The 27,394-nt window shown below is 41.5% G+C and overlaps 1 protein-coding gene and 1 long non-coding RNA gene across 7 annotated transcripts in view; one reads left to right on the forward strand and one right to left on the reverse strand.

Moving 5' to 3' along the window:
* LOC143835549 (uncharacterized) overlaps positions 1-9,284 on the reverse strand; it is a 27,461-nt gene extending 18,177 nt beyond the window's left edge. The window contains exon 1 of one of the 2 annotated variants that reach the window (XR_013230210.1): positions 9,152-9,284. This is a non-coding gene — a long non-coding RNA (uncharacterized LOC143835549). The remainder of the gene's footprint in view (positions 1-9,151) is intronic. The other variant, XR_013230211.1, reaches the window with a different exon arrangement.
* DEPDC1 (DEP domain containing 1) overlaps positions 9,241-27,394 on the forward strand; it is a 20,364-nt gene continuing 2,210 nt past the window's right edge. Inside the window, exons 1-11 of one of the 5 annotated variants that reach the window (XM_077333369.1) lie at positions 9,241-9,375; positions 11,048-11,313; positions 11,850-11,991; positions 12,960-13,078; positions 15,206-15,336; positions 16,962-17,009; positions 19,409-19,549; positions 19,944-20,804; positions 21,186-21,358; positions 21,613-21,789; positions 24,239-24,424. In XM_077333369.1, the coding sequence (XP_077189484.1) occupies positions 9,328-9,375; positions 11,048-11,313; positions 11,850-11,991; positions 12,960-13,078; positions 15,206-15,336; positions 16,962-17,009; positions 19,409-19,549; positions 19,944-20,804; positions 21,186-21,358; positions 21,613-21,789; positions 24,239-24,424 (2,292 nt within the window). In that variant the 5' untranslated portion in view covers positions 9,241-9,327. Of the gene's footprint in view, positions 9,376-9,501; positions 9,610-9,715; positions 9,736-11,047; positions 11,314-11,849; positions 11,992-12,959; positions 13,079-15,205; positions 15,337-16,961; positions 17,010-19,408; positions 19,550-19,943; positions 20,805-21,185; positions 21,359-21,612; positions 21,790-24,238; positions 24,425-27,394 lie in introns of those variants that run through there. The other 4 variants (XM_077333368.1, XM_077333370.1, XM_077333373.1 and 1 more) reach the window with 4 other exon arrangements.

Here is a 27,394-nt window from a genome sequence, read left to right on the forward strand (position 1 = left end):
GTGCAACTACCACTTGTATGCAGTTCAGCCCCAAGTAAGTGTAATATTTGCAAGCTAAGGCAGCTAGACCTCTCAGGGAGTTGTCTCCATGGAGAATGTGCACCCTCCCTAAAGCAACCAGACCACAAGTGAACTGACTGGGCATCTTAGCATTTTGCTCCTCAATATAATCATGGTCTATGAACGGTGCTAGTCAGATGTGCTGTAGTCTGAAAGCACAATAGGCTGGGTTCCCTGTTCATTGTTTACTTCGGTTATTTAAGTATTTTTTAAAGTGAAATCTCAATTAAAACAAACTTTGTTTTCTCATACTGCTGCTTTCTGCTTGTAGTACATTATTGCTTCTGGCTAGAAGCAACAACAGAAGCGACACATGGATGTATGGTGTGAAAAACTCAGAGAATTAGCAGTGATGGCCAAACCAACAGACTCGGTTAATCATGGGCCATCAGAAAAATTTCAAAACATTGGGACAAGTATTTAAAATGTTTGTGAAATTTCTATTTCATATGTTCTGTAACATCTGCAATACTGTTCTAATATATTATATATATTATAAATAATAAAACAATTATCCTTGTTTTAAATAAGGATAATATTATATATAAAATTATATATTGGATGGATGGATGGATGGATGGATGGATGGATGGATGGATGGATGGATGGATGGATGGATGGATGGATGGATGGATGGATGGATGGATGGATGGATGGATGGATGGATGGATGGCAACAAGAAGAACTACCCGGCTTGGACTTATGGCTGGAGAAGACCAGAGATATTGCCATAATGACGAGGCTAACTAACTTAGTAAACAGAAGACCATCAGAAGAATGATTGCTGGGACTTCTTAGAATTTATGGATGTATAATTATATGACTATGTAACCTTTCTTCTCTTTTTTCTGCTTCTGCTGTATACATTTTTGAAAGACTTTTTAAAGACAACCTTCAGAATGATTGCCAGCTCTGAGTTGGGAAATACCTGGAGATGGTGCTGGGAGTGGGCGGATTTTAGGGCAGGGAGGGACAGTAGAGTATAATGCTATAGCACCCATCCTCCTAAACAGCCATTTTTCCCAGGGGAATCGATCTGTGTTGTATGGAGATGAGCTATAAAACCAGGAGATCCCCAGGTTCCACCAGTGGACTGGCATCCCTATTTAGGACTCAGTCACTTCTACAGCTGTATAGAATACACAGAATGTTCGCTATGCTAAATAATGTTGTAATCCTAGACTCATTTACTGGAAAGTTAATTCCCACTGAACAAAGCAAGACTTAGTTTAGAGGAGGGCTCCCCAACCTGAGGCCCAAGGGCCACATGAGGCCCTCAAACTCTTTCTGTGTGGCCTTCCAAACCTGCTTGTCTACTGCAATCACCCTCAGGGCATTTTCCCTCAGACCCATAATGTTCTTCCTTCCTCAAGAGGCACCGTCTGATGCTGTTCATCCTGTCCCCTTAACTTTTTTCATATGGAACTAATTGATTTGCAAGCTAGTGATCATCTCAGAAACATTTACAAAGAAAATAGCCCAGTACTTCTGAGAACTGTGGTGGATGGGGGGGGAGAGGCAGGGGTCTCTTCTCTTATTTGCCATGGTTGAATTGACCCCCCCCCCCCAGATAATAGCAGCTAGAGTGAGGTGGATTTAATAGGAAAGGAAGGAGTTAGGTCCCTAAAATCATACTTATATTTATTTATTCAAGGATAACATTGAAACTCTGCAACTGCTGCTCTGCTAAAAACCCAATGCAACATGTCTGCAAAAGGAAGTTCTGTTTCAAAAAAATGAAAAATCGCAGATAAGCACCATGTCTGTAATTACAAATGGATAACTGAATACTTCTTAGAAAAGATTGCTGAACAGAGAGCTCTTCTGGGGGCGTATATGGAGTGTATATGCAGGTCCCAGACTGTTGATTAAATTAATATAGCCTTGAAAAATAGAAGAGCAAAGGTTACAAAAATTCCATGCCATGCTGTTTCAAACAATTCTCCTGCAAATAAAGTTAACTGGGAAAAACTGACAACTTTTGAGCGAATCAAAGACCCTCTTGCACCCCAAGAGACAAACTTCAAACCGCTAGAGGTGTCAATAGCTGTAAGAATACCCAATTAAAATCAGAGTACTGAAGCAACAGTCCACCATGGTCCCTGAAGATAAGGAACAATGTATTTTTCTTCCAAGTTATCAAAGAAAAAACATCTAAGTGGAGGGAAAAATCACATACTGTGGGCCACACAGAACATTCAGTACCTGAAAACTTAATATTGTTTAAAAATGGCAAAATGTGTTGAGAAAACCACTCTTCTAATCTTACAGTTGAAAATAACAGCCATCTGGTTAACCACAGGTTGAAAAATGTTCTGCTTTCATTTTCTTAATAAGAAATAAGGCAGGAAGGATAATACTAAAAAGAAATCAAGATGCCCAGTAAAATGATGACTCTTAATCAAGGAGAAGGAGAATTAACCCCTTAGGAGATTCACAGGTTTAAAAAATCTGCAATGGACATTTGAGAGCATTAATAACATGCACCAGGCAAAGCAAACACAAGTGGGTCCCCTGGTATACAAAGGAGCTCTGCAAGAAGATATTAGCTGTGAGGCATTTGCGATTCATTTCGCAGACAAAATCTCAACTCTCTGCCATGATCTCTCTCCAACCTTGGACGCAGTTAAAATGAGGCCAACCACTTGCCCACTAGACCCATGCCCATCGTAGCTTCTAAAAACAACAGACATAATAGCACCCCTCCTTCGGGAAATAATCAACCTTTCTTTTTCTCTGGAAGGATTAAAAGAGGAATCTTCAGCCTGGCCATGGGGTAGAAATGGTGCTAGTTACCCTGACAGATGACCTCCATCGCCAGCTGTACCAATACCAAGCGCTGCTTGTATTATTAGATCTGTCAGCAGTGTTTGACACAAACAATCATGAGCTTTTAGCTCACTGCCTTGTCGATGCCAGGATACAGGGCACAGCTCTCAAATGGCTGATCTTCTTTCTCTGGGGTGTTGGACAGAGGGTAGCTATAGGAGAGAGAATATCTAGCCATCATCCCACAGGGAGCAACCCTCTCTCCAATCCTATTTAATAACTTAATGTGTCCTCTTGCTCAATTGCTGCGTAAGCTTGGGCTAGGTTGTCATCAATTTGCAGATGACATCCAGCTCTTGCTCCTGATGGATGGCCAGATGCCTGGAAGCAGTGACGAGATGGCTCAAGCAATGTCGTCTGAAACTCAACCCTTCTAAGCCAGAGGTCCTTTGGCTGAGTAGGAAGGGACCAAGGGAGGAAGCATGCAGTGCAACTAACAGCTGCTCACTCTACCAGAAACCTGGGTGTGATCCTCGATGCCTCCCTTTCCATGGAGGCTCAGGTCACAAGAGTAGCACGGCAGGCTTTCTACCATCTGCACCAAGCCAAGCTGCTAGCATTCTACTTGCCCACAGAACATCTAGCCACAATGATCCATGTCTAGACTAGACTTCTGCAACTCGTTCAACACATGCCTGCCCTTAACCTTGATCCAGAAACTGCAACTGGTCCAGAATGTCATGACCTCCATGTTCCCTAGTGTACGACGTGCTGGAGAGGGAGAGAAGACGTCCAAGGCGATTGGACTAGTATGGACTGGTAGAGCAGGGGGTAATAGAGCAGTGGATGGGACAAAGGTCGTGGACCAAAGAAAATGAGAAGGCTGCACATCTAACAGGAGAATTATATTGTTTGACATGGGGGGCGGGGGGGGGGGTCTGCCGCCTTCACCAAGCCCTCTGCTGGCCAGCTGTGGTTTTGTGTGTATATTTGCTGATTGTGCAGCATGTGGGGAGGGGAAGATGTGGCAGGGAGAGTCTACTGTATTGTACTGTGTGAAGGGGGGTAAAAGTGTGATTCACTATCACGCTATTGCAGGCGGGAAGCATCCCACTATTTTGGCCACTGTGTGGAAAGACTCACAGTTCTCTCTGCTATCACTGCTACTTATGAGTTATACTGTATTGATCTTCGTTGTTCCATGTAAATTGCCCTGAGCCACAGGGGAGGGCAGTATATAAATATAAGGAATTAAATAAAACAAATAAATAACTGGTTTATGAATAAGCTGAGATTGGTCACATAAGACCAACTGTTTGATTCAAACAAGCCACAGCTTATTATGAAGTCTAAATGCAGACAGAATTTAGGCAGTCTGTCTGCTTCCACTGAAAAAGATTCTAGTCCAGAAAATGAAGATCTGGACTCCTATAACCAGAGGAAGAATATGTTTTCATACAGAAGGGAAACCAAAAAGATTTTCTTAGGAACATCCTAAATGGTTCCCGTTCTATTTCTATCCCTTTCTAGTTCAATTAGGCCACTGGGGATTGTAAGATTGTGCATACAGTACTGTATTATGTAAAGTACAGAATCACAACTTATTTATGCTTTGAGTTGATTACTGAAAGTTAATCAGCCATGCAAAATGACTCTTGTTATGGAATTGATATAAGACTACTTGCTCTAGAGCAGGGGTAGTCAAACTACGGCCCTCCAGATGTCCATGGACTACAATTCCCAGGAGCCCCCTGCCAGCATTCGCTGGGAGGGGGCTCCTGGGAATTGAAGTCCATGGACATCTGGAGGGCCGCAGTTTGACTACCCCTGCTCTAGAGTCTAGACAAAATGACACAGGTTAAACACAGGTAAAACATTGCAGCTTTCCTGAAGACTGTTTTTGAGGTCAAGGACTATTGCATAAAGCAATCACAAAGCAATATGCATGTGACCAGTGCCTCTTCCTACTGGTAAAAGATTTAAATCCCAAGATTATATTTATGTAAGTCTGATCTCCCTTAGCGTCACTAAATGTTTTATTTCAACAAGTACTCTGTATTCAGATCCTAGGACAACTGCAGTTTCAACTGCAATTTCAAAAGACTTTTTCATATGCAATCTTTTAAAAATGAAGGTCAACAATGAGCAAGCAAAATTTCTGGCACAGCATACATTAAAACCTATCATAAAACATTTTTTGAAAAGTTTTATTCTGTAAAAGACCAGAACCTCTCATGACACAGACATATAAGATCCCAACCAGCCTTGCTAACTGGATGGGTCTGCCCCATATCCTGACTGGAGTTCAAAGAAGTGAATGGAGTATTTCTCCCAAAGAACATTGAGCTCTGCAAGCTCCAACCAACCGGGAGTCCCCAGGCCCAAAGAAGTGTAACTGTTCTGAACCAGAGCCAGGGCCTTTTGGGCCCTAGTTCCAGCCTGGTGAAATGAATTGCCAGATGAGATCTGGGCCCTACTGGAGCTGAACAAAGTTTCAAAGGAACTATGGTTGAGGTCCACAAGCATAACATGACATCAGAAAGGCCACCCCTCTCTCTCCAACTCCCCATTCATCTGAAATCTGGATATAAAATCAACACCAGAATTATTCTGACCCATGTGCGTGGAACCACTCAAGAGGTGGTTTTTAGTTTTAATTTTTTAATTACTGCCTGTAAATGTTTATATTTGTTTTGCATGTATTTTATTGATGTTAGCTGCCTGAGCCCATGGTAGGGAGGGGAGGCCACTAGATCTTATATTATTAATAATAATAATAATAATAACAACAACAACAATAACAACTCTGCAACTAAGTTCAAGAGTATATGTGAATTTAGGTGCTTATGAACTGTTGACATCAAATATAAATGCCCTAAGTATAGTTATTTTCAGAAATGTTTGCTTCTTTATAATAACTGTCTTTTAATACATTAAAATTATATTGAGTTAACACATAAATAATTTTTTGTGGACTAGAACTCATTTAATCAAATAGATGAGGTGGGACCAATTACCAAAATAGTAGTTAGTGGTAACCTAGTCCCCTTAGTTTTGCTAAACTGGTTGGCACCTGGAACAGCTGAATAATTCAAGGTGTTGGTACAGACCTCAAGATATGCCTTCAGATTTTATGACAAATTCTAACTGAACTTTGGAAGTCCATTGGTTGGAGACTGGTGACTTTAAGATCAATAACAAAGCATTCTGGGAGATTGCCTTTAATCACCCTGCCAAGCTCTCCATCACAGAACTGAGGTGTTTTGTTTGGTTTTTTGTTTGCTTAAGATCAATCAGAGTAAGAATAACAATGATCTTGAAATCCAGCTGGAGAAGGCTGGTGTCAGAGCTCAAGTGGATGATGACTGCAACACTATTCTTTCAAGAAACACCAGCACCATTGACTTGTGTAGCCATTTCCCTGTTCTAATAACAAGGTCTGAATTCAAATTCCAAGGTCCAAATTCATAGTACTATTTTTTTAAGCTTAGATGAATTGAATCATATAAACCAGTAGACCCATTCCAGCAACAGCTCTCAGGATGCATAACTACTTGGTACTTGCTTTAAGAACCCACTGCCATGCAAGCTCACCCAGAAGTGGTACTCTGCCCACTTACAAGTGGATATATACTAAAGCAAATAACAGGAAATTACTATTACTATTGGAATCCATTGTTCCTTAATGACCTTAGAATTTCTCTTCCAATGGCTACTGGAAAGGATACGTTGCTTTTTAAAAGAAATTCAAACATGTTTAGTAGAAGCTGGCATTTTCCTAATGAATTGTATTCTGCTGCATCTGACTAGGGCAGGAAGAAGTGTAAATTACACTTTACACTTGTGTTGCTTAGCTCAGGTCTATGGAGAGCCATAGAGATACTGCCTCTGGAAGCCTGCCTTAGTCACAAAAGGAAAGCGCTTGGAGCAGCAAAAAGGCTTAAGCCAGCCCTGTGACTTCCTATCTCCATTCAAAAGAACCAGTGAATTTCCACACACATTCCCTGAGTCTCTTTGGTGACAAGGGCTGTCAAGTCACAGGCAACATATTATGATCCCATGAGAATTTCAAAGCAAGAGGCAAACAAAAGTAGTTTGTCATTGCTTGCTTGGAATAGCAACCATCAACTTCCTTAGTGGTCTCCCATCCAAGTACTAACCAGGGTTGACCCTGCTTAAGCAGCCAAGATCTGCTCTGGGGACTGAAATAACAGCCCCAAGGGTAGAATGATTGTCCCTGAGAGTACCATAAATGTTCTGGGGTTACAAAGAGAATTCCACACAGTGGAATGGAGGCACCTGGTACCAGACATACTATTCTGGGACTGGAATGCCAGTTCCCAGAGTGGAATGACAACCCCTGGACTGGGCCATACACTCACAGTAGTCCCAAGGATCACTCTGGAGATAGTCATACCAGTCCTGGATCCATTTATCTGGTCCCATGGATTATCATTCCACTCTGTGGGCCGTCCTTCCAGTCCCCTTCCATACTTTCATTGCAAGTTTTCTGTGTTGTAATTTTTTCCCCTGAAGCCCACACTGTTGGCACTCCTGGCTCCCATATTGAATGGTCTTTCAAGCATCTCCCTTTGTTCCCAATGGACATTTATCATCATCATCATCATCATCATCATCATCATCATCATCATTCGATTTATTCCCCGCCACTCCCTTGCGGCTCGTGGCGGGTTACAACATCTTAAAACCCCATTAAAATCCATTAAAACCACAATTCGACATTATTAGTTAACTAGCATGGCAAGATCGGCTAATCACTTCCCCTCCCACTACTGACAGGTGGAGGGGGGGATAGTAGTCCCAATCCCGATCCCAGATCCCGGGGGGGCATAGGTGTTAGCCTTGGCCTCAACCGTAGACCTGGCGGAAGAGCTCCGTCTTGCAGGCCCTGCGGAACGATGGAAGATCCCGCAGGGCCCGCAGCTCTCCCGGGAGCTCATTCCTCCAGGCAGGGGCCAGGACCGAAAAAGCCTTGACCCTGGTCGAGGCCAGGCGTGCTTCCCTAGGGCCGGGAACGACCAACAGATTTTCACCCGCAGAACGTAAGGCTTGTTGTCATTCCTTTTAGTATATCCCAGCTAGTTCTTTGCTCACTCGCACTCTGCTGCCACCACCAGGGGCATAAATTGGGAGGGAGAATAGGGCTCAAGCCCCCCAAGATTTTCCAGAGGCTTTCAGTTAGTATCATGAAGCTTATCATGAAAGCTTAGGCTTGAACTGTGCAAATATTCTCTACTTCAACAGAGTCTGCTAACTGCACTGGGGTGTTTGGGACATTTACTTGCCATACAGGAGCACTGCCTAGCTTTATTTTTTTTTAGCCTGTGGATCATCAAAACACACAATATACTGGAAAGTGGTTTTGATATGCTGGGATTTGCAGCTTTAGAAAAGAAGAAATGGAGGAATGGTCACTTTTTAAGCTCTGAAAGTGGGAGATGGGAGATAAAGTTGGTGGACCAAACAAATCAATATCAACCAAACTAATGCTCCCATAATTTCAGGTCACGCTATCTGCAAAGCCAGTATCTACTGTGGATTTACCATGGATTCTAAGGCGCATTTGAAAACTCATATTGACTATCCAGTACGCAAGCAGTGTAGTTGTTATAGTGTTGGTCTAAGACTGGGAAGACAAGAGTTAGAATTCCCATTTAGCCATGACCTTGGGCCAATTACAGTTCAGCCTAAGAAGTGAGCTGCTAGTCTTTAAGGTACTACTGGACTCTAGCTCCTTTCAGCCCAAATTATTACAAAAAGAGATAGGGAGAGGATTTCCTTTCAACTGCAAATGAAAGGTTTACTCATATTGTCTCAATGAAGGAGTTTGTAACATTTTTCCTCTCACAGACTCCTCTTTCTTTGTCCAAGATTCAGTCTATTATAAGTTGATTTTAAAAAGATTGTTGGTGGCATTTTTTAAAACTTTATTTCATATTTAAATAATTGAATATAGATCTACCATTCCCAAACTGAGATGTCTATAAGTCTCAGACCACCACCACAGTCAGTGGACATTTGGAACTGAGTCTGAATTGGATTACAATCCGGTTACGTCCTAAAAATACATCGCTCAGTATACGAACTATAGTAAACAGCCAGTCCATGGGCAAAGCACCGACACCCAATTATTGCGTTTAACTACTAATCCCCGGGGAAATAATAGCTTTGTTCGTTTTAATAGAACTGAAAAAGCATTCCTAAACGCCCATTCTTTGCCCTTTCCTCATTAACTCCAACCCACACCACTCAAGCCCGCACACTCTTCGCTCTCTGTAATTCCCCGCGCCAACTTTTTCACCTTATAAGCGCGGCGAGATAGTCCCTGCTGTATGACGCGGCTCGTCCTCCTCCAATCAGAAGCTGCCGGACGCAGTTCAAACCCTCAGCCGGCCGTTGGTGGCGCCGGCGGAGCTGCCTCGGTTCGGCCTTTCCTCTCTCTTCTCCTTCCCCCCCCCCTCCTCCCCCAGTGGTGCGATGGAGACTCGGCTGGTGACTCCAGGCCCCTTTCGCGCCACGAAGCTGGTAAGGGGGGAGGATCGGGACGGCCCTTGGTGCCGCCGTGCGGGGACGCGGTCAAACCGCAGCTGTGCGGCGCAAGGAGGCTCGCGTGGCTGGAGGAGCTCCCCAAGTGGGAGAGGGCGGGTGGGTGAGTAGCGGGGGCTTGTGCTGCTCGGACAAGGACGTGGCTTACGCGGAATGCGGGTTATCTGCTTCATGACCTGGAAACTGGCGATCGTCCGCAGCTTCTTCCTCAGTGTGCGTTTAAATGAGCGCTTCTAGCCTGTGATTGTCGAACAGCAGCCGCCAGCACCCAGGAGCGTTGTATATACAGTATACAGCGAAGACGTGTTGAGAAGATGTTTCATTGCATTCATGTAACACGTAATTGAAATATTTGTCTGGTCCTTGGCTTAATTTTGAAAGTGGTTGTGTATTACCTTTTTCTTACAGGCCGGAGTGATATTTTTAGGGCTAACTTGTTCCTTCTTGAGAATTCCTGAGTATGTTCTTGGTGAATATGGAGGGATTGCTTTAAGTGCATTTCTTTTAAAAAGAAGACAAGAATACCCAGTGGGAGCTCCAAGTACACTAATGTGGCTAAGTACACTAATGTGACCATGATTTCACATCACCAGTGAACAATAGGCAGGTTGGTTAGGGATGATAATTGTAGTTATGGGGTGTTTACTATGCAGCATGTTGAATTAAAGGTAAAGGTAAAGGTATCCCCTGTGCAAGCACCGAGTCATGTCTGACCCTTGGGGTGACGCCCTCCAGCGTTTTCTTGGCAGACTCAATACGGGGTGGTTTGCCAGTGCCTTCCCCAGTCATGACCGTTTACCCCCCAGCAAGCTGGGTACTCATTTTACCGACCTCGGAAGGATGGAAGGCTGAGTCAACCTTGAGCCGGCTGCTGGGATCGAACTCCCAGCCTCATGGGCAGAGCTTCAGACTGCTGCCTTACCACTCTGCGCCACAAGAGGCTCTTGCATGTTGAATTGCTGTCACATAATAAAATACTAGCTTGTTTTGGAGCCACAGGAATTGAAAAGCTAGTGACATGATCACAGCCACTTTTTTAACATAATATTATTTATTTGTTTTATATTTATATACTGGCCTTGCAGCTTGGAGCAGTTTACATTGGAATCTTCCTTAAAATAGTACAATATAATAAGCATTTGAATATATAAGCATTTGAATAAGCATTTGAATATATAATAAGATTTGAATATATTAACACTTTTAGCAATAGGAACTTGTATTAAAATAAAACAGTTTAAAATTTAACATTCAACAATAGAACATTTGACTCAGTTCTACTGTTCTGTGGTTTAGTTCCTTTTCTGTGGGTGCAGTTGGTGGGATGGACCTCTGGGCTCTGGTTGGTGGTTGGTTCACTTATCTTGACCAAAATATTATTGAAGTCCTGTGACATGGTGTTCAGTTACCCCATAGCACTCCTTAACTTTGCCTGTTACAGGCATCTTTATTTTTGAAAAAGAGATTCTAAACTAGCACAGTGGTGTTTTATTTATAACAGCACAATGGTTTGTGCATGTGTTGTTGATGGAGGAATATAGTTTTGAATTTATAGCCTCGTGAACCCTATTTCAAGGTAAAATTATCTGTATTGATTTTTATGCTGTATTTGGGATTTTCTTTAAAATCCTAAATTTCTTTTGTTTTGCAGTGGAATGAAGTTACTAAATATTTTCGGGCGGGAATGCCACGAAGAAAACACAGGCAACACTTTAAAAAATATGGCAATTGTTTTACTGCAGCTGAAGCAACTGATTGGCTTCATGAATTACTTAAAAATAATAACAATTTTGGTCTAGAAGTTACTAGGGAGCAAACTGTTCAACTTTTAAGGAAGTTTCTCAAAAATCATGTGATTGAGGATATAAAAGGAAGATGGGGCTCAGAAAACTTAGAAGACAACAGTAATCTGTACAGGTAGTATAAATTCCCATTGATGAAATATTAAAAATAAATTGATTGAAGCAAATATCAATTGTTCGTGACTACCATGAGAATTCTACGCCTCCTTTGTTCATAAATTCCATTCCCTTATAGCATGTGGTTTTAAATACTTACCTATACCACAGGACCAGGATTCCAGTTACATGACATAGTACGCCTCCTTTCATACTTGTGCTACGTGGGATGCATTTTATATATCCTGTCAGTGTACTTTGCAGTACCTACTTGTAACAATTTATATACCCTCTTCATAAAAATTGTCAACTTTGTACCATATCTACTTATTACATTGCCATCCCATTTTCTTCTGTCTTTTGTTGTTGTCTGGTATGTTAAAACACCACCGTGCTTTTCAGTATCGCAAATGCTGAAGTGATAAAAAGGACTCCAAATGTTTGAAAACCCAGAAGTGTAAATCTGTTTGCAAATCCTTCTTGAGCAGGATAATTGAAGATGCTCATGAAAACTAGATTACATTGTAATTATTTATTGTGTGTTCTGCATTACAGGTTTCCATTAACTTCTCCAGTTAGAAGTCTGTCAAGTCGGTGGCCGTTGCGTGAGAACAAAAATATTACTCCTAAAGAGCCAGGCAGTGCAATTAAGGTGCCACATTTCTCCAAGATCACACCTAAAAAACATAACCAACTGGTAAGTCAAGTATTATTCCTTTTGGAGGGAAGGCTTAAATGGTGTAATACAGTTCCAGTAGACAGTTGGTGAAGCATGTCAGCATGAGCCAATCTCATGCTATTAACATACACATATACTAGCAACTTGTGGTCTCCTAGTTAAGTCAGGCGCACTGAAAGACCTCACCCAGCCTGCTAGTTACCAACCAACATCTACTATCCTCCTTTTGCCTGCTCTTGACAGAAGTGTATTTAGACAGGAACATTAAAGGGTAGCTTGTGAGCAAGAGAGAAGTGGCATGAGGAATGTTCAGCTTTGACCAGCAGGGAGAAGAAATGGGGTTGATTGCAAGGTAGAAGCTTCCTAAATTTGAACCATGATTCAGTCAGAACCATGATTCAGTCAGAAAATGATAAAGGCTAGAACTACTGTGAGGAAACTACTAAAGGAGAATAAAAGCGCTCTGGTACAGAATTTTTCAGGTATTTGTTGTCATCACTCTAAACTAAACATCTCAGTCTGTGTTCCCAAGGCCTATGTTGGGAAAGAGTTGATCTAGAATCCATGGGAGTTGAAATCCAGCAAGTACTTTCTATTCCTTATTCAATATGGGGGAAAGTTGTAAACCTGAAATCCCGAAGGAAATACTCATTATTACACTGAGACTCGTTTGACTGAAAGTCACTGTGAGAGAAACTGCCCTTCTGACTTGTCGTACAATCTCTTATTTCTGAGTAGGAACTCTTCATGTCCTACGCCCTTTCTTCCCCACTCCTTTACCCCGTTCCTTCCTTTCTCCTCTTTCTTTCCTTCCCCCCTCTATCACCTTTACTTCTTCACTTCCTTCCATCTCTCCTTTCCCCACCTGGAAATCCTAGCATCCATTGTATTCTGGGTTACAGTGGGCTGGATTATTGGGCCTTGAATGTCTTTTTCCCAACTCATGAGGATGTATTTATGTATCAATTATTATTGCTTTTTTGTAGGAAATTGTAGAAAAATTAAATAATGATGCTGTACAAGAGGATACTGACAAAATGGCACAAAGCCAGAAAATAAGCCAAGCAGACATAGAAGAAATTTGGAGAAGCACCATTCTGATACAGTGAGTTGATAAGATCTTCCTTTTTCCTATCATTCCCCAACCATTAATGTATGAGGTTCAGATAGTAGTGTCCCAGTAATGAACCTGGGATGTTCAGAACATTCTGATAGCACAACCCTAATTTATACTAGATGCTTATACTGAAGAGTGGAACTTCTGTATTTACCAAGTAATATTTGTGTTTCTAAAGATACTGTATACTGTCGCATTGCCTATTTAACTTGTATGCGAATCACATAATGAGAAAGGCGGGGTTAGATGAGTCACAAATTGGGATTAAGATTGCAGGGAGAAATATCAACAACTTCAGATATACAGATGATATGACTCTAATGGCAGAAAGCGAAGAGGAACTAAAGAGCCTATTGATGTGGGTGAAGGAGGAGAGTGCAAAAGTTGGCTTGAAACTCAACATCAAGAAAACAATGATCATGGCATCCAGCCCTCTCAATTCCTGGCAAATAGATGGGGAAGAAATTGAGGGAGTGACAGATTTTATTTTCCTGGGCTCCAAAATCACTGCAGATGGGGACTGCAGCAAAGAAAAAGACGCTTGCTCATGGGGAGGAAAGCTATGGCAAATTTAGACAGCATCCTAAAAAGCAGAGACATCACCCTGCCAACAAAAATGTGTTTAGTCAAGGCTGTGGTCTTCCCAGTTGCAATGTATGGCTGTGAAAGTTGGACCATAAGGAAGGCCGAGCGTCAAAGAATTGAGGCTTTTGAACTCTGGTGCTGGAGAAGACTCTTGAGAGTCCCTTGGACTGCAAGGCGAACAAACCAGTCAGTCCTGGAGGAGATCAGCCCGGACTGCTCTTTAGAAGGCCAGATCCTGAAGATAAAACTCAAATACTTTGGCTACCTCATGAGAAGGAAGGACTCCCTGGAGAAGAGCCTAATGCTGGGAACGATTGAGGGCAAAAGAAGAAGGGAACGACAGAGAATGAGGTGGTTGGATGGAGTCACTGAAGCAGCCGGTGCAAGCTTAAATGGACTCCGGGTAATGGTAGAGGACAGGAAGGCCTGGAGGAACATTGTCCATGGGGTTGCGATGGGTCGGACACAACGTTGCAACTAACATCAACAAAAAGATAAATACAACTTACTAAGCCATAAACAAATAGAGTATTTTGGAATGGGTAAGACTTTATTAGAAAACAACTTTTGTTGACTGTAATCCTTTACAGAACCGCTGCTGTACTTTTCAGTTGCTAGATCTCTGGCTTCCTTGATAATATTTGCATTTTCTCTAACATTTCTCTTGTTGTGTTCTATTGTTACTAAGCCTTCTTAGTTGTATGAGATAAATAGGCTTAGCACTATATAGAATCATACTTTAAAGAAGAATTGATTTTGTAGTAGGCAATGTGCTGGAAGTTAGAGTGGAGTCACTTGGCCACTCTTCCTCCATGTGATGGTAGTGGTAACGAAGATTTTGAGTAGTGAACAAGGTTGCCAGGTTACCCTCTGTAACAGTTATGTAACCGTCAGCCATAATATAAACAGAAGAAAAAAGTCTCAAGCTGGTAATGTTAATAACTCAATCTTCTCTAATTGTATTTTGGGTGATGAAATTGTAGAAAATAACTGTGTCTCTCGTAATATTTTGCTTTGTGTAGTTCAATCCCAAAATGGTCATATAATATCCACATTTGTAGGGGTCTACTAATATTAATATCACAATGTGCAATTACTCTTCAGCATCTTGTGACATCACTTCTGATGAAACCCATTATGTCCTACTGCTTGTAGGAGTCACCAGAAACTCTGGTTTTACTAGTTTCCAGAAATGACCAGCACCATTTGATGTCACTTCCAGTTGTCCCCAAAAGTGATGTTGCACACTGTGTTGGTGTGCCCAATACCCATCGACGGTCAGGTTCCAGCTATCAGACGGTGACTGTACTGGTGTAGTACATTATTGGGGGGGGGGGAGCTTCCAAAAGAATAGAAAGTGAGTTTGACTCATAAACAACATCACAAACCACACTGTAAAAGCATAATGCTTGCCATTTTGTGAACTGCTCAAATATAAAGGAAGATGAAATTATTTCCCGGTAGTGCTAGGTTGCTGTCAAAGTATTCTGTTCAGTTTCTAAACTATCTGCCCCTTCTTTCTTCCTATAGTTTGCAAACTATTTTAGGTGTACCATCCTTGGAAAGTTTCTTGAACCCAGCACAAATATTTCCTCAGCATATCATGTACAACATGACAAATACAAGTAAACGTGGTGTTGTTGTTCTACAAGACAAATCAGGTAAGTCTTCTGAAGTTGCATTTCAAATCCTTTTATTCTACGATGTAGCCAAAATTCAGAATAAAACTTTTCTATTTGAGCAACTATCCTAGAAAACATTCATAGGAACCAAGAGCCAATGGTTTTGATAGCTCTTCTTGGTAATATCCTTGAGGACTGTCTTCTAATGGTGGAGATGCAAGGATAAAGTTGAAATTTAGTATTTGTGGCCCTTCTTGCATTTTAAACTAAGCCATTGTTGTATAGTGACAGGTTCAAATTCCCATTCAAGTGAGAGACCCGTTGTACACCATATTCAGAAAACCTTTATTGGCATAGAAAATAAATTCATCAGACTTCAATATAATGAGTAAAGTTCAGAGGGCATATAAAATGAGAGCAGTTGTACCTTATTTAATACCAACAGTCTCCATCAATGAGAGATTTATTCTTAAAATGGCCAACAAAATTTTGGCTATCCCAAACATAGTTGATAGACTTTCTCACTCAACATTTTAACCAGTTGCTTCTCTTCTACACAATCACATTTCAATTTTTTCATATAACTGACTGGGGAATGCTGATACATCAAAAACATATGACAACAAAACAGTAAATGTGGCAAAGTATCTAGGACATTCCATCCACGCAAACAAATTCTTTCATTAAATGGAATTTGGAAAAATTGGCTGCCGGGTGAGTTTATAGGAAAGATATTGCTAAAAGAGAGGCTCTTTTTAGACAGTGATGTATACCAGAGTGGGGGATGAGGGGCTTGCTCTGCTTACCTGAAAGCAGGTATCCTCCATCCCTCAGGTGGGGTTTGGAATTATCTGGATTCAAACATTGGTCAGCTTCCTTGGGCCTCAGAATCAGAGGGAAGGCAGATTCACATCACTTTGGACTTCCCTAGTTCCTCAGATCTGTTTTGGAGTGCCTTCCCTTCTCTCTGGGCAGTCCTGCACTCCAAGAGCAGCCCCCTGCTGATCCTCCTTGGCCCAGGACTGGCTTAGTTTAAATAGACCAGCTAGCCCCTTCCAAACTCCACCCACCTCGTGCCCTTGTATATTGGATTGAGCCATTACTCAGCTGCTAAGATGGGGCCTCAATGGTGTATTCACCACTGTCTCAGCCAATGCTGGAAGTTCCCCCATGGTCACTATCGTTGGCGGAGACTCAGCCTTTCTGGAGCTTGCTGACTGCTAGTGAATCTGTACCACAGCACTAGGTTTTGTGTCACAGTAGGAAAGATGGGCCAGGCATTTTCTAGTCATGGGATAAGCACCAGCCTCCAGAAAACCAGTACATCAAAGCAGCGGTCCGCAAGCTTTCGGCCGCTGCGGCCGAGTGGGGGGAGAGGGCGGCCCAGGGGCCCGAGCACACGCGGCAGCCCCAGTGCAAACAAGAAACAAACTCGGCAAGCTTCTCTTCCCTCCCGAAACAAGAAGCTTGCCAGGCCGCGAGCTAATCGGCCGATTTGGCGGCCGATTTGCTCGTCACCTGGTGAGCTTCTTGCTTCGGGGGGGGGGAGGGAAGAAGGAGCCGCAGCCCGCGGGTTGGGGACCACTGCATCAAAGTACACTTCTTAGGACTCATGACAGTATGCAAATACAAATGTCTTTCCTCCCCACCCCTCTTTCCTGCAGAAGACCTTCCGCATTGGGTACTGTCTGCCATGAAGTGTTTAGCAAACTGTAAGTTAGACAACTGTTTGAAATGCCAAAAACTTGATTTTTGTTCTGCAGAACTGTAGTATACTCTACTAGTGACTTCTGTTAGAATCTTCTGTTCTGGAGCACAGATTTCAGACTTCAAGATAGACCAGATAATAATGGAAAGACTAATATTATACAAATAAAACTATGGTCATGCAATTACAATGCCAGGGTGCATCATATACTGGTGATGTACCTGATATCAAGCACTTTCATGACTGGTAATCTACCTTTCTATTAAATCATCCAAATATTAATTGTTGCTTTATTAAAGCCCTGGGCTTGGGTGTTACCTTGTTAGCCATAACTGCTAAAAATGGATCTTCCATGATTATGCCTGATCTTTATATAGCCGTCAGTGCTGCATTACCCAGTGATGAATTCTATAAGCACACTTTGTAATCCGCATTGGGCATGTTCCCTGGATAGCAGCTCAAACATCTGCTAAATAACTTTTAGTGCTCCAACTAGGAACATGTAATCATGGGAATTTACTACCTGCTATAACTTTGAGTGAAATATCCAATACGTTCCAGCTTTTTACTTAATATGTATCACACAATAGTAACATTTAGAACTTTGTTTGCAATGCATTTCTCAAAGAAATGCCAGCCCCTATTACTGACATATGCTCACCTTTTCACAACTAACTACCCAATTCTGTTTCTATCAATCAATCAATCCTGTTTCTATACCTTAGTTTAAAGATCCTTTGTTTCTGTTTGGCATGCATTCACTTGCTGTCTCATTATCTTCCACATCTGGTGTCACAGGAGCACCTGTGGTTGATTCTATTCCTCACCAGTCCTTCCATCTCTGTACAGGAAGTTCATAGTATAATTATTGGATTTTGTAATAAAACTTTGGCTGAGTTGCTGTTAAGGCCCAGAATTTTGCAAAAATTTTGCTGAGGTAGTGGAGTAGCCAACAGTAAGCTTTCAAGGAGAGTTCTGTAAGGAAAGTGTGGTGTCCAGGGACTGAGTCCCTACCAGGGTAGCAGGATCATCCTTGGCTGCCAGAGAATGAGCAGAGAAAGGAAGGTGCCAGAATATTTCTTTTAATATTTTTAACAGAGAAATTAGATTATTTAACCATTCTTCAGTCTGCTTCCACTCCAAAGACCATTTTAACAGCCTAAAATGATCTTCACTAATGTGGCTTCATGGTGAATTTTAATGATGGTTTTATTTAGGATTAGATTGTTATAGTGTGTTGCTTCACAAACTGCCTCAAGCAAATCATTGGAGAGGCAGCATAGACATTTTCTAAACAAGTTAGTAGGGACAGGCCATAGAAAAAAAAGAGCCAAAGGAACAGAATATGAAGAGACAGGGTGGCTGAAAGCAGCGTTCTCTGACGCTTTTTTGTACAAAATCAGGCCATTGAGGCAATTAACTCAGCTTTTGTCTATTTGACAAGCAGTGGTCCTACTGAGTCCTAAGCAGAGTCTTTCCCAGGACCTGTTATCTGGGAGACTAACTGGGGATACCCATGACATTTTGCATACCACCCATCAGCCCTGCTCTTGAACCACAAGCCCTCCTCAAAGCAGCATAATTGAAGGAAACTATGTGAAAGAGGCAAAGAACGACAAGGAAAAGAATGACAGAGAAGATAGGGAAGTGAAGTAAAAAGAGTAAATGACAGGGAGGCCATAAAACAAAACCTTCACAGGGATCAAGAGCAAAAGACATTCTAAGGGAGGCAGAAAGTTGGTTGAAAAGGTGGCTGTACTTAGGGTGCTGAGTCTGAGGCGTTACCAGTTTTTGACTGAAAAAAGGAGGAGGGGTCCCCTTCAGAAAAGCTATGCTGGGGATTGTAGGACTTGCATGAACAAACCATGTGGAATGGGGGCTGTAAGAAGGGGGAGAACTTGATGACTGCAAAAGTAGGTGGCTCCAACTCACTGAAGATCAGAGGCCAGTGTGTTGAATTTGATGTTATTTACTGACAACATTAATGAGGAAAGCTAACTTGTATTGAGTTGAGAGCTAATGTCTTCTGTTGGAAATATTTTGTGGCTTCTTTAACATCTTCATGCCTGTAACTAACGGAAGCCTTTGGAAGGAAATTATTCAATAAGGGCTATGTCGCTTTGTAAGAAGAAAATAAGAGCAACTAATATTATTTCTGAAGATAAATGGAATAGTAAATTTTCGTGTCTCTTAAAATATTTTTACTTCTCTGTATTACTAAAATATATTTTGACATCACAATTGTAGTTAAATCTCATGCTTTCTGAAGTATTTTCATTGGTGCATATGAGAGGTGACATAAGACTTGTACTGCAGCAATACTAGGCGGTTCTGTATGGTGTTTACATTTCACACTGTAATTCTTTAACAGAAAAATCCTTTTTTTTTCCCTTCTACATTCAGGGCCTAGAAGTAATGATATGAGCCAGCCAATTTACATGGGCTTTGAACGAGATGTATTTAAAACAGTTGCTGACTACTTCCTTAGCCTCCCTGAACCTTTGCTTACCTTTGAGTACTATGAACTGTTTGTGAACATCTTAGGTATGCATTTATCTGTGGCACTGAAAACGTATGTGCAATTGAGAGGATGGATTAAAATACCATTAATCACTGCAGGCTGATTTTCAGGGTAAACTGTACCTGGATTTTAGCATAAGTAATCCATGTAAACTACTGTAAATCCGAATAACTTCTGGTTTGAGTGCATCCTAGTCTAGGTGCTGATTGTTGATCACAGAATGATCTGTTTGTCTTTAGCATTGCATATTAGGGCAGCTATTGGTTGCATGTTTGTTTTGGAATGACCTCTGATAGAGCAAGTGTTCTTACTAATGCTAAACTTAAATCTCTGCCTTGTTAACTTTTCTGATTCAGTTGCTTGTTTGTTGTCCTGTCACACCACTTGCATCTTAATTTGTATTTCATTTTTTGATAGTCTTGTGCGGCTACATCTCAATTCCAAATAGATCCTGTGGAAACCTCAGTACCCGGAATGGCTTGGAGCTTCCAAAAACTCCACGTTTAAACTCTTTCAAATCAACTGAGTGTCTCCTGCTAAGTTTGCTGCATCGGGGTACTGACAAAAAAGAGGACTCTGAGACTTCTGGAACTCTTTCTAAAAAGATGTATAGAGTTGAAAGCAGTTACGGTGCAAAGTTTCAGCGATATAATATGGCCCATAAACGTTGCAGTGCCCATGAACTAATGGGTGGCAGTTACCAGAATCTTTCAAGACTGAAAAATGAACAAGCCCTTCCTCTCAAACCTAAGGCAAGATGCTGCTCTTTGGAGGGGATCGCAGATACCACAACAACTGTGCTTAGCAAAGATGGATTTAAAACGTTTTCTCAAGCTGGAGTTCACATCACCCAAGTCATAAAAAATGAAAACCAGCTGCTTCCTTCACAGTCTAAACCAGACACTTTGATGGATCTCTGTTCTAGTAACACTAATCAAAAACAATCAGGTGGCATCAAGAGAGTTTCTGCATCAGGTGATACTGAGCAAGAACTACATAGTGGTAACTACCAGCCAAAGCAACTTGCCAGGTCTCAGAGTTTACGTGCAAATAACAAATCCAATCAGTGTGACATCAGTGCTCCAGTTGTAGAGATCACATCCAGAAAACCACATCCAGAAAACCACAAAAACCAAAGTATTGCTAAATTGGCTGCTAAAACAGGAAGTGAGCCTCAATGTACTGATACTGTCATCCGTAAGAGACTCTGCAAAAGTTCCACAGAACTTTCAGAAAACGCATTTTCTCCTGCCTCTTTTATGTTGACTGGCACATCAAGTAAGATTGCTTTCCAGAGCATGATTTAAAAAAAAAAACAACTAAACTTTTTCTGCTTTCTTTTACTGCTGCTTGAGTTTGAATTGCTAGGCTTATCAAACAGGAGCCTGTAGCCTGCAGGTTAAGAAACATGTTAATCTAATACTTTGTAATGCAAGCCTCAATATCTTCTGTTGTGCATGCTAATACAAGTATTTCTTCTCTGGTCCAGCCTGTGATATTGATCTAGTTTATCATATTTGTACTTTGTAAGATGGGAGCAAACATTTAACTTACTGTAAGAGGGATGCTTATTTTAAAAATTCTAAAGAAATTAGACTTGTTATTACCACCTTTGTTTTCATAATAGTCTATCACATTTCCCCAATCCTTAATCCCTAGGTCTGTTGCAACCTCATTTAGAAAGAGTAGCCATCGAAGCTCTGCAAGTATGCTGTTTGCTCCTTCCACCACCCAGCCGCAGAAAACTTCAACTTTTAATGCGCATGGTCTCCCGAATGAGTGAAAACGTTGATATGCCACGCTTCCATGATGCAGTGGGCACAAGGTCTTTGGTGAGATTCCTTTCTCTCCGCAAGTAATTTTTACATTTTCCAGCTGTATAATGTCATTTAGAAATAGAAAGAAGATTGTATTGCTGAAAAAGAGGTTAATGTAAGAAAAACAGTTTTTAATGTCAGGTGCTATTGGAATGCATTGTTTTACACCCAGAGTCTCAGTGAGAAAGGTGGGCTTTAAATAAGTGTTGCAGTGAGATCCATATTTAATGGAAATCCCTTTGTTACATGGCCTGTTTACATGTTTTCAGATGATACAGACGTTTTCTCGATGTGTATTGCGTTGTGAAGAAGAAGTAGACCTTGATGAGCTGCTTGCCACTAGATTAGTTTCTTTTCTAATGGATCATCATCAAGATATTTTTCAAGTCCCAACTTATTTACAAGTTGCAGTACAAGACCACATAGAGTCTTTAAAAACTACTCAGGTGAGATAATGTGGGAAAGGGTTAAAGCTTTTTGTCTAGAAGCCCCTGTGAGATTTAGTCAGTTAGAGTCACTGGTTCTCTAGGTCAGTGGTCCCCCAACCTTTTTATCACCAGGGACCGGTCAATGCTTGAAAATTTTACTGAGGCCTGGGGGTGGGTAGTCTTTTGCCGAGGGACTTCGCCACCGCCTGAGCCCCTGCTCCACTTGCTTTCCTGCCGGTGCCCCTGACTTCCCGCCACCCGCTGGGGGGTGCTGCCAGCAGCAGTGCACAGTGCCACGCCGAGGGGGAGCCCCAGCCATGGCAGCTGCTGGAGAACACCAAAGATGAGCCAGCGGCAGAGTGGCAGGGCAGCCCCCAAGGCAGCAGCCGGGGAGGAGGACAAGGAGGAGCCGCAGCCCGGTACTGAGTGATCCACGGACCGGGACCTGTCCCCGGACTGGGGGTTGGGACCACTGCTCTAGGCTGTTGACAACTTTTTTTTTCCTCTTCCTCTCTCTCCTGAGATAGTACCTACTCTTGGGTCATATTTAAAATACAGGATTCAACAACAGTCCTTGCTGCTTGATGAAAGTTACATAGGATGCTTCCATTGATGTAATAGCTTGGTGGCTGGTGTACCACATGTTTCTTGAATAAATGTCTATGCAATGCTTAGGTTTTGACCAGTTGAGTTTACAGCTTAGCAGAATTAGTTTTGTACTTACCACAGAAGCAACATAACTGCCTGAAAACTAAGAGAAAGTATCAGCACAATCCAGACTTTGTTTCTTGTGTCTGTATATGTCTTTGTATCAAGAATTTTTAGGAACCTGCTGTGCCACAGAGCAAATGTTTGGGTGTGACGCAGTAGAGCAGAATCTGTTAGACTGTCAGTCAAACTTTATTAGAGGCATTCAGCCCAAGTTATATCTAAACAGAATAATAAGATACTAAATCAGTATGGTCATTAAATGTAATACAATTACAACAAATCCTAAAATAAAGTTTAAAACTATTACTTAGGAGGATCAGATTTTTATGGTGACGACACATAACTTAGCTAGCTGAATTGTCTCTTGGGGGATCTAATCACTTAGTAGTCTCTTTGCTTGATCTGCATCCTGATGTTATGGAAACCTTTTTCTGTAGTTCTTCAATCAAACTGCCACAGATGTCAGTAAGATAGGCTTGAGGTTCCTATCTTACTGGCAGTATAAGTCATGTTCAATGCAGAGTCTTTTGATCTCCCTTGTTTTCAGACCATGCATTCTAAAAGGAAATGGCCTTAAAGGCATTCTGTTCCAGAAATAATTACAAGTCCTTAGTGGAAGCATTGTTCTCCAGGGCACATGAATTTTCACAATGTAATTCTGCATGCATTGCATTGAAGGGTGACCTTCCTTTTAATGACAGAGGAACAGAAACAAAATAAAACAAAGTCCTGGGACACCTTAAAGATTAACACAGCCTGTTCCATCATGAACTTTCATAAGCTGGTGATCAATTCTTCAGATGCAAATGGGAAGGAAATAATTTTGGAGATTTTAACAAATCACAGAAGTGGGGGGAGAAAGAGGAGGAGTTAAAGCAGAGAGGCCAGATGTGAATCCTATCATAAATCTTTCAGGTGTAATTCCTTGTGTAAGGCACTAGAACATATTTGGTTGTTAGACTTAATGGATGTTGAGAAGAGACCAGAGGTTTCGGCCTCCCATGTGGTACAGTTAAGCTGTAAAGAAGTAGGATCAACACAACGGACGCATGAGAAAATATACTAACATCAGTAAAGGGCTATACATAAATAAATAATAATAATATAATAATAATGATGATGAATTAATAATAGTACAATACAAGATGTTAAGAAAAGTCAGAATTTCTAAGAAGTTTGTCCTGTTTAGTTAAAAATGTTAATGAGTAAGGCGATCCAAGTGTCCGTTGAGGTCAGATTATTCAATTTCTTGATGAGTTATAGTTCAGTATTTCTGTGTTGCATTCTGTCTTTGACTTTTTTAGAGTGCTGCGGAACTTCTGTTTTTTCTTACAACCATAAACTAACCCAATAAGTAGCTACAATAGGATACCCTCCTGGAATTATCCATAGCTAAAGCCAACATTTTTCTTAATTCTGCCCAGCTTTTTGTGTGAAACTATAGTTATTACTTAAAAGAAAACTATTAAGTGATTTAACTTGTCAAACCATGCTGTATACTTTTATGTAGTGATAGTACTTTATAGTGCTCCGTTGCAGCTGTAACAGATGCTTTACATAAATTCTGTCAGTCCCTGTAAAATAGACCAGTGTTATGGCAGTATTAGAGACTAATGAGAATTGTGCTTTATTTAAGTCCAGAGAGTTCCCACTGAGCTTACATTTTAGTTGGAGGCTTCACACTGACTTCTTAAATTTTACTGGTTCTCTGTGGTCAAAATACTAATGATTTCTCTGCTGCCTTGTTGGTCAACAGAATGAATGTTTTGGGGAAGATCTGAGTGCTGTATTTCCTACTTACTCCTACTGCAAGAGGATAACTACTCAAGAATTTGATGAACAAAAAGTATATACCTCTCAGGCTGCAGTTGCAGAGCTCTTGGAAGGCATTATTAAGGAGCAGAAATTATCTCTTAAAGATAAGAAGAAAAAACTTAAACAGGTAACAGAAGAATATTCTACTAGCATCTTTTAGGCATTACACGAAAGCTGGAGATTTTTATTATTTGAAGGGGTTACTAATGAGAGACCGTAACCAAATCTTTTAATCTCCCCTGTCATGTAGGGAAAATGTCTCAAAGTTGGGGAAACCCCAGCAAAAGTTTGGAGAGGGGGATTATTCAAGCCATCCCCCTGGTGCATGCAGAAGTTCCAAACAGGATCTAGGCAAAGGTTTTGTTCCTTTGATCAGATCTGGTTTGGAAAACCCACAGCTGTGGGTGTCCAAACATCTCTCATGTTCTTTAGGAGGGCCTGCGAGAAAGTTCTCTTTCCGTTGACTGTGGGATCTTTTTGTTATTTCATGGGGCCAGCTTTTGATAATCTGTAAATAAGACTTTAATCATTCTTGTGGTACGAAGCACCTTTGAACTACTGCAAAGGCTTGGTGTGTACTTTTTAAAGCATAAGAAGCACATCTTTTTGCCTTGGTATTACACTGGGGCTAAGACTTAACTGCAGTAGGAGGAAGTGGTGGCAGTGTCTCTGGGCTCTGTCCCCACAAACCCCTTGTGCAGCATAGCTGCAGTATGCAGGGACATCCTCAGTATGATACTACCATTACTAAACAAGATAGCATGAGATGATCTTGTTGCAAAACCTTATGCTGTTCATGTTCTGGGTTAGGTGGCACTATAAAGCAATAGTTAAAATCTGATTTCTTTGGCCTAAGCTGAAACCCTGTTGTTTCCTTGGACATAAATCCCACCTAGTTCAGTGGAATTTACATGGAAATACATGCGTATAGTCTTGCATTCTTAACATAATGAACTTGCTATGCTTTCTTTCTTTCCTTCCTTCTTTCGCAGCTGGACTTATTAATGTTAATACTGTACCATGAATATCTTGTCATGAGATGTAAACTATATCATTTTAAACTGTTTATTCAAAGTCATGTAGCACATAATTTATAATCTGCTTTGTGATAAAGTGAAACAACTTTGGCAGAGCTTAGCACAGAGGATTCCTGTTCTTTTTGCAGAAAACCTTGTTCAGAGAAACTTGCCAAGATCTGCTATACACAATTGCACTTGTCCCAGACTTTCCTAAGCAAGTCTTATGACTGGAGCCTGGCTGTAAACAAGCGTTTAAGTCACTAAATTGCTGTTGCTCCCTCTCCCTACACTCTCTTGCAGAAATGCAGACCATGTAGTGCTTTAAAATGTTTCTGATATTTTGTCAAACATTTTAATAGATACACCAGTTCCTCAGCTCCTGTCTGTCTTGTCTTTCTCTTCCAGAATTACTGTTTTTTGTTCTAGATGATAAAAATATAAATTCAAATACTGATGTAGATCAGAAGACTGATGGTTGTATATTGGTTGTGATTGTCCTAGCCCTTGCCACATAATGCCAGGGTTCCCTGTTGTAATGGGTTGTGCAGCAATGTTTGCTGTTTCCATTTTACTTCCCCATGATACAGAATCTTGAGGGTCCTCATAGTGATTAGATTAGGACTGCAGAAACAGATTCATATCTGATCTTGCCATTAACCCTAGTGACTGAACTTGTCCACTAATTCTCTCAGTCTAACCTACCGCACATGGTTCTTTGTGAATGTAAATGCGGGAGGAGGTGAACCTGTATATCACCCTGAGCTCCTGGGAGAAAGAAGGACCTTTTCCACACTGGGAATCAGCCCCACCTTACTGCTTGTCCGGTGGCGGGGCTGATTCCCAGTTCTGAATGACATCCGTGACGAATTGGGTCCATCCTAGACGTGGCCTGATTCAGGCACTCCATTGCCCTGCAGCAAGGGCTCGCAAATATATCTGCAATCTCTTTTTTGCCATGGGCAGCAACAGGCCCTTGGATGGGGCATCAGGGGTTGATTCGAGCTGTCCAAGCCTGGCTCCTCCTCCGACTACAGTGTCCCAAAAGGGGAAAAATATACCTTGGCTGACTCCATTGTGTTGTGCAGCGCCGCCGTGCTGCATGGGCACTTTTTATTTAGGAACGTTAGTATCGCTACCACTTTCCTAAACAAAAAAAAGCCCCCATTACACACACACACAGACACACACACACACACACAGCAGAACGTTTCCACCCTGGCTGCCTCATCTGGAGGCAGAAATCTGGGATAGATGGAGTGTGCCAATGAAAAAGTTCCCCCATGGGGGACAAAGGAAGCAGCAGGACAAACTGCCCTGTTGCAAATACCCGTCAGCAGCCCAGGGCAGCGCCACTGTAAAAGGTCCTCCATGGGGTATGCAGGAAGCAGCAAGGCAAACTGCCCTGTCGCAAACACCCTTGCAGCAGCTTAGTGGAGCACCACCAGTGTGGTAAATGTGAGGGTACCAAAATGTACTAAATAAATCTGACCAAATAGATCTAAGTGATGATAGGGGAAGAATTCAGAAACAGAGTTTTGGCAATGCATTAAGCTTGCAATAAAGTAGGCAAAGGCTTTATGTTTCAGACACCTGTCTCTACATATACAGACAGCTCTGTTAACTTGCAATTTACCATACAGAGTGATTTGTACTTTAAAAAGAACGTATTATAGAGATGGGCACAAAATGCCATTGCATCCAGTAGCCATGTACTTATGGGCAAAGGAACAACTTGTTTTTATTTTCAGTTTTTAGCTCCTGACAGTTCTTATGTTGAAGGTGTTTGGAAGAGCATTCACCAGCTGCTTTCAAAAATGTCTAAAACAATACAACACCCTTCATCCTATCTTTAGTAGTTTCTGCTCCAGTTTTTTAGTAGGAAATCTCTAAAGTCAGGTCTTGTCTCTTAGAAACCCTACTCTTGTTCTGCATTGTCTGTGGAAGTGAAGCTTGAAAGCCAAACCACCCTTAAATGGTACAGCCAGATTAACAGAGACCATGGGAAAGCTGAAAAGAAATCCAGTGAAAATGAATTGGGAGCCTAATTTTGTTCCATTGGCCTGAAAGCATCAGAGCCA

The sequence above is a fragment of the Paroedura picta genome, chromosome 4 (genome assembly GCF_049243985.1).
Source record: "Paroedura picta isolate Pp20150507F chromosome 4, Ppicta_v3.0, whole genome shotgun sequence".
In the NCBI taxonomy this organism is placed as follows: domain Eukaryota; kingdom Metazoa; phylum Chordata; class Lepidosauria; order Squamata; family Gekkonidae; genus Paroedura; species Paroedura picta.